At 43.7% G+C, this 13,496-nt stretch overlaps 1 protein-coding gene across 1 annotated transcript in view; it reads left to right on the top strand.

Moving 5' to 3' along the window:
* Positions 1 to 13,496, top strand: part of f8 (coagulation factor VIII, procoagulant component) — a 76,379-nt gene that overhangs the window by 26,692 nt on the left and 36,191 nt on the right. Inside the window, exons 11-14 of the mRNA XM_085996457.1 lie at positions 254 to 404; positions 1,864 to 2,073; positions 3,898 to 5,107; positions 12,512 to 12,680. Of these exons, the coding sequence (XP_085852583.1) occupies positions 254 to 404; positions 1,864 to 2,073; positions 3,898 to 5,107; positions 12,512 to 12,680 (1,740 nt within the window). The remainder of the gene's footprint in view (positions 1 to 253; positions 405 to 1,863; positions 2,074 to 3,897; positions 5,108 to 12,511; positions 12,681 to 13,496) is intronic.

The raw sequence follows: 13,496 nt of genomic DNA, 5'->3' as shown, positions 1-13,496 counted from the left end.
TGTCAATAGGGTATGCAATGTAATCAAAATGTTTATTACACCCTTACAGTGACTGCAATGATTTGTCAATCACTGGAGTAGCTATACAATTCTCCTCAGAGAGCTATCTTTCAGATGCAGAACAAGCAGAGGACTCACTCACCCTGTACTAGTAGAATTTTAAACCTTCAACTCACAAGATATGGCAAGTGACATACCTCCACTGTGACAAAATTGACCCTAAATGTTACTTTTTTTTCCATTTTCTTCACAGGTAAAGATTGACAAAGCCAAATACCTTTTCTTCTCCCTGTTTGATGAGAATAAGAGCTGGTACATAAATGAAAATATTGAGAAATACTGCGAAGACCCAATACGGGTGAACCCAAATGATCCTGAATTTTATGATTCCAACCTAATGCACAGTGAGTGATTAGTGATATTTTAGTTACATGAGCCTTCCAATCTAACCCCAAATGATCTTTTATATATCCTTATAGGGATGTGTATCTGAAGTTTGCATTTGACTTTGATGTTAGCAGCAGTTTGGATGATCTGAGGGTACTACAACTGACTTTTTCCAGTTCCCAGCTTAGACTGCTCCTGATTAACACCAGGCCAGTCCTCAATGCTGATTTATGGGTTTCTATATGAAGTTGCTGGGCCACACACTTGTAACTGGTGTCAGTGGAATTACTTCCTGGTAAGAGGGAGAGAGAGATGAGTAATAAAGAGGTCTTCCACCAGGTAGAAGACTATTTTCCCAATTTTTATTAAATGATATCGATTAGAGGAAGCACTTTGTATTGTTAGTACTCCTACTATGTTATCCCTCTTTAGGGTGTGTGCCTGTGCATTTTATCGTGCAGTATTAATTAGTGTATACACTCCTGGGGGGGAAATATTCGGTTACTTTGCGCCTCCCATTGGCGCCCTAAAAGGGCGCTAACGGGGCACAAAGCAACTAGCGTCCGGGCGCAGCCATGTTTGCGCCGCTCGCGAAATTGACCAGACATTTTGTGGCAGCACTAAACGCTACCGCCACGATCTCCTATGCCCGCAGATCGTGACGTCAGTTGAGCATGCAACGTCTGGGTAGCACCCCGTACCAGATATTGAGTGGCGCCCCCTGCCATTCCGCCTGCCGCTAGCAACGACAGGTTGAGGAGAACATTTTGCAGTCGGGAAGGGACTGGGGGAGCGCTATTTAAAGGCAGCCGCTTCCTGCCTTTTTTTGTCGGCGACATTTTTGCACCACGCATTCTGAGAGAGAGAGAGAGACTTCTGGAGAGATTCAGTGCTGTGTGTAGGAGTTTTGGGTGACTGAGCAGCACTTTGCAGGTTCATTTTGATTTGACCTTCCTTGCATCGATTTAGAAGAGACTATGGGGGCTGCACTCTGAGCTCTTTCCCTGGGTCTCTCCATTGTTCTTTCCAGCAGAATTGATGTACAGGTCTCTCCAGGCCAAGATTCAAGGCTGCAATGAGCAGGGTGTGGATGGAGAGCAAGATTGACCCTCCCCTTTAAGAACTGGCCAGAGCCAGTGTGTCTGTGTTCCATTGCTGACTGACATCACATGAGCTTTGCCAGCTCTGAGGTAGCACCTCGGTGTTAGCACCTTAAGAGAGGCATGTAGCGCCTGATATAGCGCTCCAATCACTTCCAGGGGCGATAGAAGCCAAGTTTGCAGTTGGAGACGATAACTAGCGCAAGGCGCTAAACTTTGCGTCCGGACGATAATTGCACCCCAAACGGGGCAATACCGAATTTCTCACCCCTGGAGTATTGATGTTTATTTGTGTGTATGCTATTCTGCACTAATAATATTTATGCATCCGTTATCCTTCAGGTATTGATTTGTATATGTGTCTACTATTTTGCAGGTATTAATGGGTTTGTATATGAAAATGTCCCCAAGCTGAATTTCTGCATGAATGAAGTGATTTTTTGGCATATAATACTTGGTGCCCAAGACAACTTTCTTTCAATCTACTTCCATGGACAAACATTTAAGTATGACGGGGTGTATGAAGATGTGTTAACTCTCTTCCCATTTTCCAGTGAAACAATCCGCATGGACATGGATAATGTTGGTCAGTAATGCAGTGTATTGCTTTTTCTTGCAGGGAAATGGGACATATGGGCCCCACAAATCCTCGAGACGTGATCCTGGCAGTTATGCTGGGATGGTGGCCTCTGGTGCACTCCAGTGCTGACTCCACCAGTTTATGGGGGCAGTGGGACAATATCTAATTTGCACGGAGCAGACAGGCACAAGCACCACTGTGGGTGCATCTCCAGCACCCACATGACCCACGTGGCCAGAGAATTCGACCCCACCCATGATCCCTTAAGGGAGCCAAAAGACACTTTTTTTTTTAATCGCCCCCCCCTCCCCCCCTCCACTTTCTTTGGGGTGGGTTGGGATCCAGACCACATTACCCAGTGGGCCTATCTGGAGGCTGACATGTCAGATCCTGACTGAGCCAAGTAAGTGGGAACTCCTAGTATAGGAAGGCCCTGCCCTGGCTTTGCCCCCCGCCTCCCCCGACAGGATTGGTTGGTGGTTTTGCCGTTTACAAGTCATGTCACAAACTCCAGCAAATGGTGGAGTACTTGCACAACCGGGTCGGCACTGTTTTCCAGTGGGTTCTGCCAGGTTTCTGCTAGAGTTACGACCGGTCCATGATTTGTAGCCCAGCTGTAAATTATATTTTTATTAGTAAGTTGCTTTACATTGTGGACTCGTTCTACATCATTACTTCCTGTACGAATATAAAATGGTGGCAGTCATTTTATTTCTGTACATCAGTTAACAGTAAATATTCTTAGGATTTGAAATTTTATATCAACACTATTGTTTGCAGAATGATTTTCCGAAATTATATTGGAGTATCAATATGCAAATCAACTTTCCCACGTTCTAATGAATGTTCCAATAACCTTGGTTGAGCAAGTAATAGTTAACTCTGCAGTTAAATAGAGCTTCAGCCAATAACAGTGTTTAGGCAAGTTCCAGACAGGAGAAGCCTCATGTGAAAGTGTCAGCCGTGGCTCAGTGGGTAGCACTCTCACCTTTGAGTCCGAAGGTTGTGGGTTCAAGTCCCACTCCAGAGACTTGAGCACAAAATCTAGGCAAACACTCCAATGCAGTACTGAGGGAGTGCTGCACTAGCAGAGGTGCCATCTTTTGGATGAGACATTAAACCGAGGCCCCATCTGATCTCTCGGTGTCCTGGCCAATATTTATCCCTCAATCAACCATCACTAAAACAGATTATCACATTGCTGTTTGTGGGAGCTTGCTGTGTGCAAATTGGCTGCCACGTTGCCTGCATTATAACAGTAACTGCACTTCAAAAGTACTTCATTTGCTGTAAAGCACTTTGGGATGTCCTGACGTCATGAAAGGCACTATATAAATGCAAGTCTTTTTCTGCCTAGGCCCTACGCACTGGTATTCACCTCCCTAAACCTCTCTACCTTTCTACCTCATCTTCTCCTTTAAGACCCTCCTTAAACTACTCTCTTTGACCAAACTTTTGGTGACCCCTTCTAATATTTTTGGCTCAGCTTTGTCTGATTTAGTCTCTGTGAAGGGCTTTGAGAGGTGTTTCTACATTAAAGGTGCTATGTAAATATGCGTATAGCGTTTTTAGATTGATACACAATGTTGGCATGCAGCTACAACAGTTTGTGTTCCTGGCATAAATGTGCTGGTTTGGCATAACTCCTGTTCTGTTGCACAAACTCGTAGAGGGAGGACTGACAGCCCAGCTACGTCACTTTAGAAACTGAAGAATTACTAAATGAAACTGGTTATGTTAGGTTGCACTTAATTTTAGGTAAAGATCGATTCTTTCTGGCTTGATAATTTTATTTGGTTACTCACCTTGTTATTAATCTCCCAACCTTAGGTTTGTGGCTCCTGGAACCCCTCAATTATCGTTACCAAATTCAGGGCATGAGGGCAAAGTTCAGAGTTCGTAACTGCGACAATGATCCGGATTACTTAGAAGACTTTGTTATGGAAATTGATTCGAGAGAGGATGATCATGACTTGGCATATGGAAACATACTTCCAGAAGAAATAAAGCAACTTATTTTCACACCACGAGGATTCAAGAGGCATAACACGAATTTAACAGAGCTCTATGAAGCACTTGAACTGGAGGAACTAATGAACATTACCAATGATGGGGAAGATATGATGGAGAAAGACCCTATCTGGTCACATTGTAGACACAAGCAGCATCACACTTTAGGTGAGCAATACAGTAAGGAAAAGAAAGAAAATCATGGAGTTGGTAAACATTTGTCCAAAGACACCAATGAACTGAATCAGAGTCAAATGATTAGAAAGGATTTCTATGATAAAGCTAAAGCCAGCAAGAACCAAATCACCATAGAAACTGATAAGATGCAGAGTAACTCTTCATTCACTAAGGACAGCAGAGTTAATAAACAAAGTAAGAATGAGGATATTGTTGAGTTAATGAAAACAAATTACAGCTCAGATGATCTTGTTCAAACAAACAGAATGAGAGAGATACTTGATCACCCAGAATCTAACCTGACCTTTACGGGAACAGATGGAAAACTAGATTTGCTCCATGCAAATCAGATTCTAAAGCAAGAAGAGATTGTATCAACAGACAAAGTGAATCCAAGCCAAAAGCTGGAGGATGGTGTTATCACAAAGACCCAGCCTCACAAAGCGTTTATGTTTAAACAGGTAATTGGCAATGAAACAAAGGGAATGAAATTATGGGATAATGATACAGCTGCAACCTTTAGGGAAGCTGAAGGTATAATATCTAATCGGACATCATTTGACAAGAATGCAACCACAGAAACTGGAATCAATTCCCAACAGGCCAGGAAAGAGTCTCTTGACTATGACGACTACGAAGAAGAAACAAGCAGTGGAGTCGGTGATGAATCCAACTACAGAGATCTGCCTGATACCAATTTCAGAACTTCCTCCAACAGTGAGTGGTGCCCAGAGGAGGCTCCAAGCCACATGCTACGATCGTCCAATTCACAGTCTAAATACTATTACATTGCAGCTGTAGAGCTGATCTGGGATTATGAAGTCAGTCAAACAGCTGGAGCTTCCAAGAACAGGTAAGTGAGTCTCAATTTTGCATCATAAGGGTGGATATATTAAAGAAGGTAACTAAATATAGGCACTTACCCATAGATTGCACTTGTAGCATTCCTCCAGTGTCAGCTGTGGCTCAGTGGGTAGCACTCTTGCCTCTGGGGCGACCTTGCCAGCCCTGGGGAGGCGGGTATGGAGGCGGGACTGCCGGGAAAATGGCAGAATCTGGGGGCGGGTACCCATCCCGCCCCCAACCCGCCTCCATGCCATCTTCCCAGGAGGCGGGTACCCGACCCGTGCTGGGAGCCGCCTCCTTGAGGCGGGAAGGGGATTAGTGCCAATGAACTGCCTGTTAACAGGTAGTTAACAGGCAGTTTTTGGATAATCCCTATTTTGCCACCTAAAGTGTGGGCTTCCCGACAGCTCTGAACCTCGCCAGGGTCAGCGAGGCGGGCCGTGGGTCTGCAGGGGTCGGAGGGGCCGAGATGTCCGGTGTGCAGGTGAGTGATGGGTGCATGTGTGCAGAGGTAAGTGTGTGAGGTGAGTGTTGACTGTTTTAAAAGTTTTACTTACCTTTGCTTCTTCCTCCAGGCTTCATCCATTCAGGTCTCGGGAGTCCCTCAGCTCACCGGCAGAGAAAGCAGAATGGCCGCTGCATTCTCAAATGCATCAGCCTTCTGCTTTCTGCTCAGGAAGGCTTTTTAATTGAGTCTTGAGTAAAGACTCAACTTAAAAGACAGATTGTCAGTGTTTGACAGCTTCACAGAGCTGTCAAACGATGACAATTCATCTGTCAAAAGCTCTTGATAGATGAAACGTCACTCGCTGACATCACCAGTAACCGTCTTTCCCTTAATTGGCCTGCTAAGCCCGCTGGGCGGGCTTAACAAGGTCAATCAAGGGAAAATAGCATGGGTTGGCCACAAGTTGATGGAGGCGGGACTAAAACCCGACAAGTGGGAGTCCCGCCTCCAAAAGCTCCCCATTGAGAAAATCTAGCCCTCTGAGTCAGAAGTTTGTGGGTTCAAGTCCCACTCCAGGGACTTGAGCACATAAAGCTAGGCTGACACTCCAGTGCAGTGCTGAGGGAGTGCTGCACTGTCGGAGGTGCCGTCTTTCGGATGAGATGTTAAACCAAGGCCCCGTCTGCTCTCTCAGGTGGACGTAAAAGATCTCAAGGCACTATTTTGAAGAAGAGCAGGAGAGTTATCCCTGGTGTCCTGGCCAATATTTATCCCTTAATCCACATAACAAAAAACAGATTATCTGGTCATTATCACATTGCTGTTTGTGGGAGCTTACTGTGTGCAAATTGGCTGCCGCGTTTCCTACATTACAACAGTGACTACACTCCAAAGTACTTCATTGGCTGTAAAGCGCTTTGAAACATCCGGTGGTCGTGAAAGGCGCTATAGAAATGCATGTCTTTCTTTCTCCTTCAAGTCCGCTACTCATCCAATTGTTCCAACAAACTCTGGAACAGATATTCTAATGGTATATATTCATCTGCTTTCATTGCAACTGCTGAGAATCATTTTAATAAAGTGAACAAATACTTGGTCAGGGCTAACTGTCCCTTCTCCCAACAAGCATCCTATGGCTCATCTCCAAAGAGACCAAACACATTGACATGCGATACGGAGCAGATACAATTCAAGGGAATCTCGTATGTATCTGCTGCAGTCAGTGTTGCAACATGTGACTGTAGAAATGGCTCCAAATTCACCTAAAACCATACAATTAAATTGATAGATTCTATCGTTATTTGCAATTCCCATAATTTGTGGAAGTTTTTTAATGCTCGAAATTCATGGAGAATTTAAATGTAGCTTTCTACGTGTTCAAATTTCGTAAGTGAACCATAGGTATTTAAAAAAAACTTCTGCACATTACGGCACCCAGGATTGTTGGGAACACAGTAATGTGTTTCTTGCAGAAGAGTACCATCTGTCCATCTAATTATTCCCTCTCTATCCTGCAAGAGGTCATATTTATAACATTTAATAACCATGAATCCTTTCAGATGTTAACACTGTGATGGTAAATCCTTACATCAAGGCTATTTTGGTGTGCCTTCTAGTGGATGATTGATAAAGCTGCAGTGTCTCACAAACTGCCCACCTCAATTTTGCAAGGCGGAGACCAACCACTTTAGAAAATGATAACATGGTCAATTAGAAAAAAAAAATCAATTACAGGTTGAGCGTCCCAAATCCGGAGTTCCGGAATCCGGACTTCGGGACGGTTGGTGGCAGGGGTCCAGAATCCGTAAAATGTTCCAGAATCCGGACGCCCTGAGGGAGGCTTACCAAAAGTATTGTTCCATGGAAGCTCAGCGTAATTAGGCACTCTACAGCCCTCTGGACTCAACATAGAGTTCAACAATTTCAGATCATAACCTCGGCCCCTATCCCCTATATTATATAATTAATTAATTTTTTTAATCCACCCTTTCGTCTGGCCTTTTTTCTTCCCTCCCACATGGCAGCTGTCCTTCATTCTGCCAGCGCCATTCACACTTCATCTTGAGCCATCCTTTGTTCCTTTACCTGTCCCATCACCACCTCCTCTTGCCTTCAATATCTCTTAATGTCTCTTTATCTCTCCTGTTTTCTATCCTATCACTGACCTTCCCTTTTGTTCTTTCATCCCCTCCCCCTTTTCCCAGCCCTAAATTTGCTTTAAAATCGATTCCCTTTCCTGCTTTTTTCTAGTTCTGACGAAGGGTCTTCGACCTGAAACATTAACTCTGTTTCTCTCTCCATGGATGCTGCCCTGGCCTCCTGAGTTTTTCCAGCATTTGCTATCGTACCAAAAGCGCAACCTGGGCCCAGGCATTTCCGGACTCGGCACGTGTTTCCAATGTCCGACGTCCAGAAATATCGCAACCTGAGCTCGGGCGTTTCCGGACTTCAGACATCAGAAACACGTTCCAAAGTCCGGAAAAATCCGAAAACCGGCTCGGCCTCAGTCCCGAGGTTGCTGGATTCGAGACGTTCTACCTGTATTTTTAATATTGTTTGTCCAATACTCTTTTTATTTGGTCTGGCATTGTTGGAAGAATGGAGATGTAAACCTCAACTTTTAGTGAGGACTTTGCTCCATTTAAGTCAGCTTATGATAGCTTCAAATTCCAGGTGTTTGTAGTATTCTTATGACTGTGATACATGGATAATTTTATAAGCAAAAAATACTTTTCATTTGAACTAACGCTGGTCATTGGATGGTGTTCAGCTCTGCTGCTCTACAGTCAACTGCAGTAAACTCTGTCACCTGCCCTCCTTCTTGGCTGGGGAATGCTGTGGGGCTAAAGATCAGAAGATGCAAAGAGGCAAAAGAGATAAAACATGAATTCAAAACAAAAGAAATATAAAAAGACAAGGTTTTTAATTGAATGTTTATGGTAATTAGTCATCTACATCAGTGGTTTTACTGTTTTTAACACATGTCTGGTTAGGCATTCATTGAGTATTGCAGCATTCACTGGCTATTTATTAAGGAGTTGTAGCACTTAGTAGTTATTTGCTTTACAGTGTATTTTAAGTATGTACTAGATATTTATGGTATTTACTGGGCGCAGAACTGTACTACTGCCATTTGCAAGATACTGAGGGTATTTTTATAGAAATCACTGCATTCAGTCATTAATGGCTCTAACTGGGGCAAATATCATCAGCTCAGTATATCAAAGACTGGTGTGGGAGAAATGGGTTTTGCTTCCTGGGATAACAACAGAAAATGCTGGAAAAACTCAGCAAGTCAGGCAACATCCGTGGAGAGAAATTTGAGTTGACGTTTCGGGTTTGACCCTTCTTCAAAACTGGAGAGAAAAGGAACTAGATCGAAGGCAGGGCTGCGATCGGACAAAAGAATTAAAGAACCAAAAGAAGTAAAAGAGATTAGAAGCTAGACGAGATGGTAATAGGCTGTGATTAGGTGTAAAGTGTACTGGCAGGGCAAAAGATAGCTGCCAGGTGTGAGAGAGAAACAAAAGGAAAGGGGGGGGGGGGAAAAGGAAAGGAGTGGAAAAATATAAGTGAAAATGAAATAGGGGACACTGGCACCAGTACTGGGGCAGGAGGGAGCTGTTCCGTTGGAACGGGCTTCACTTGGCCAGTGCTGGGACTAGAGTCCTGGCGGATCATATAACTAGGGCTGTAGAGAGGGCTTTAAACTAACTAGTGGGGGGGAGTTTCCTGGAGAGCAAATAATAAAAATGACAACAGAGAAGGTCATAGACTTAGGTAGCAGTGGGGAAATTAAAAACCAGAGCGTGTCAGGAAGGGGCAGAAGGTATGGAGTAAAAGGTAAAGTAATAAAAAGGGCAAAAGCAGGAAATAAGTGTCACAAAACATCTTTGAAAGTTCTCTATCTGAATGCACGTAGCATTCGTAACAAAATAGATGAGTTAATGGCACAAATAACTACATATGGGTATGATCTTGTGGCCATTACAGAAACATGGCTGCAGGGTGACAATACCTGGGAATTAAACATACCAGGTTATTAACGATCAGGAAGGACAGGCAGGAAGGAAGGGGAGGTGGGGTGGCTATGTTAATAAAGGAAGGAATCACTGTAATACAGAGAAATGATATTGGGTCAAAAGATCAGGACAATGAAACAGTTTGGGTGGAGGTAAGGAATAATAAGGGGAAAAAAACACTAGTGGGTGTAGTCTATAGGCCTCCGAACTGTGGCAACTCTGTTGGACGGAGTATCAATCAGGAAATAGTTGAGGCTTGTAATAAGGGAACATCTATAATTATGGGGGATTTTAACTATCATATTAATTGGACAAATCAAATTGGGCAGGGCTGCCTTGAGGATGAGTTCATTGAGTGTATTAGGGATGGGTTTCTTGAGCAGTATGTAACTGAACTGACCAGGGGGCAGGCAACCTTAGATCTGGTCCTGTGTAACGAGACAGGATTAATTAAAAATGTCCTAGTAAAGGATCCCCTTGGAATGAGTGACCATAACATGGTTGAATTCCATATTCAATTAGAGGGTGAGAAGGTTGGATCTCAAACAAGCGTGCTAAGCTTGCATAAAGGAGACTATGAAGGTATGAGAGCGGAATTGAGTAGAGTGGATTGGGAAAATAGATTAAAGGGTACGACGATACATGATCAATGGTGTACATTTAAGGAGTTATTTTACAACTTCCAAAAAATATATATTCCACTGAGAAGAAAAGGGTGTAAAAGAAAAGACAGCCATCCGTGGCTAAGTAAAGAAATTAAGGATAGTATTCGACTAAAAACAAGGGCATATAAGGTAGCCAAATCTAGTGGGAGGATAGAGGATTGGGAAAACTTTAAAAGACAGCAAAAAATAACAAAAAGATTGATTAAGAAAGGGAAGATAGATTATGAAAGTAAATTAGCAAAAAATATAAAAACAGATAGTAAGAGTTTTTATAGTTATATAAAAAGAAAAAGGGTGGCTAAAGTAAATGTTGGTCCCTTAGAGGATGAGACCGGGAAATTAATGGTGGGAAATATGGAGATGGCAAAAACACTGAATGAATATTTTACATCAGTCTTTACAGTAGAAGACACTAAGAATATCCCAACACTGGACAAACAGGGGGCTAAAGGGGGGGAGGAGCTAAACACGATCAAAATCACTAAGGAAGTGGTACTCGGTAAAATAATGGGACTCAAGGCGGATAAATCACCTGGACCTGATGGCTTACATCCTAGGGTCTTGAGGGAAGTGGCGGTAGGGATTGTGGATGCATTGGTAATAATTTTCCAAAACTCCCTGGACTCGGCAATGGTCCCGGCAGACTGGAAAACTGCTAATGTAACACCCTTATTTAAAAAGGGCAGTAGACAGAAGGCTGGAAACTATAGACCGGTTAGCCTAACATCTGTGGTAGGTAAAATTTTGGAGTCCATTATTAAGGAGACAGTAACAGGACATTTGGATAATCATAATTTAATAGGACAAAGTCAGCATGGTTTTATGAAGGGGAAGTCATGTTTGAAAAATTTGCTGGAGTTCTTTGAGGAAGTAACATATAGGGTGGATAAAGGGGAACCAGTGGGCGTAGTGTATTTAGACTTCCAAAAGGCATTTGACAAGGTGCCACACAAAAGATTATTGCTTAAGATAAAAAATCACGGGATTGGGGGTAATATTCTGGCATGGATAGAGGATTGGCTATCTAACAGAAGGCAGAGAGTTGGGATAAACGGTTCATTCTCAGACTGGCAATCAGTAACTAGTGGTGTTCCGCAGGGGTCAGTGCTGGGTCCCCAGCTCTTTACAATCTATATTAACGATTTGGAGGAGGGGACCGAGTGTAACATATCAAAGTTTGCAGATGATACTAAGATGGGGGGGAAAGTAGTGAGTGAGGAGGACATAAAAAACCTTCAAGGGGACATAGACAGGCTAAGTAAGTGGGCAGAGATTTGGCAGATGGAATACAATACTGGAAAGTGTGAGGTTATGCACTTTGGCAGGAAAAATCATAGAGCAAGTTATTATCTTAATGGCAAGAAACTGGAAAGTACTGAAGTACAAAGGGATCTGGGGGTCCTGGTGCACAAAACTCAAAAGGTTAGTATGCAGGTGCAGCAAGTGATTAAGAAGGCCAATGGAATGTTGGCTTTCATTGCTAGGGGGATAGAATATAAAAATAGGGAGGTATTGCTTCAGTTGTACAAAGTATTGGTGAGACCGCACCTGGAATACTGCGTACAGTTTTGGTGTCCATACTTAAGAAAGGACATACTTGCTCTCGAGTCAGTACAAAGAAGGTTCACTCGGTTAATCCTGGGGATGAGGGGATGGACATATGAGGAGAGGTTGAGTAGATTGGGACTCTACTCATTGGAGTTCAGAAGAATGAGAGGCGATCTTATTGAAACATATAAGATTGTGAAGGGGCTGGATCGGGTGGATGCAGGGAAGATGTTCCCGATGATGGGTGAAACTAGAACTAGGGGGCATAGTCTTAGAATAAGGGGCTGCTCTTTCAAAACTGAGATGAGGAGGAACTACTTCACTCAGAGGGTGGTAGGTCCATGGAATATGCTGCCCCAAAAAACTGTAGAAGCTACATCATTACATAAATTTAAAACAGAAATAGACAGTTTCCTAGAAGTAAAGGGAATTAAGGGTTATGGGGAGCGGGCAGGAATTTGGACATGAGTCTAGGTTCGGATCGGTCATGGCCCTGTGGGTAGCGGAGTGGGCCCAGGGGCCGTGTAGCCTGATCCTGCTCCTATTTCGTGTGTCCAATTCTGTTAGATGCAGGAGATGGTTCTGTGATAGTGGATTGGCGGTTAGGATCAGATCAGCCATGATCTTATTGAATGGCGGAGCAGGCTCGAGGGGCCGATTGGCCTACTCCTGCTCCTATTTCTTATGTTCTTATGTTCTTATATTAAACTGATGCTAATGTCACACAGCTGGAGGCAACAATCAAGGGAGCAAAGACTTGGCAGCAAATTCAAGAAGGCAATGTTTCTGCAGTATAAGGACAGCATGTTCAAACATCCTGTAGTCCGTGGAGAAAGTGAAGAACACTTGGGCATTCTCGGGCCTGTCATCAGAGCCGAGGTCAATGATATCATTGTGGTGAGTCACCCACTTTTAAAAAATATATAGATTTTAAAATGAGCTTTTGCAAATTGATCACAGGGCTAACATAGGCTCCGGTTTGAGTTTTATGTTAAACTGGACTTCAGGAGGTCCAATTAGTTCCTATCCGGATACCTCTGTGTCTACATTTTGGCTGCCATGCGGGACCTCAATTCCTTCCTTCTTTTGCCGGCCATCTTCCCTCATGATCTGGACCCCCTTGTCCATCACTTATTTTCTTTGTCCATGTCATCAATCGCCTACCTATTGCCTCATGCCCCAACCCACTTACCTCTACTTTTCTGCCGGCTTCCTGACCCACTGCCACCCCCACCATTGAGTCCCTCCTGCACAATCCCAAAGCTACCATCTGCTCTATTCTAGCATCCTCTGCCATGTCCATTGGAGCTCTCAGGGTTGGCTCGGTCAACGCAGCAATCCATATTGCCTCATTCTCCTATTTGTAAGTCCCTCCATGGCCTCATCCCTCCTTACCTCTGGAACCTCTTTCAGCCCTATATTCCTGTATGCATCCTCCACTCTTCGGACTCGGGCTTCCATTGCATCTCCCGCTCCCTCCACTAAACTTTCGGTTGCCGTGTCTTCAGCCATATCGGCTCCACATTCTGGAAAGCTCTCATTCCGCTTGCTATATCTCTCCCTTCTATGGAAAGCCTTCTCAGAACCTACCTCTTTGACCATGCCCTGAGTTACCAACCTAATTCTTCTGCCCCCACCTCACTCTTTTCACCTTGCAAAGCACTTTGAGATGCTTTGTTACTTTTAAGATGTTTCATAAGTGCAAGTTTTTGT

Source organism: Somniosus microcephalus, chromosome 1, assembly GCF_052327205.1.
Source record: "Somniosus microcephalus isolate GS21.2 chromosome 1, FLI_Smic_1.0, whole genome shotgun sequence".
NCBI classification, from domain to species: Eukaryota; Metazoa; Chordata; class Chondrichthyes; order Squaliformes; family Somniosidae; genus Somniosus; species Somniosus microcephalus.
Note: the sequence above shows the minus strand (reverse complement) of the source record. Positions and strands in the feature narration are given on the sequence as shown.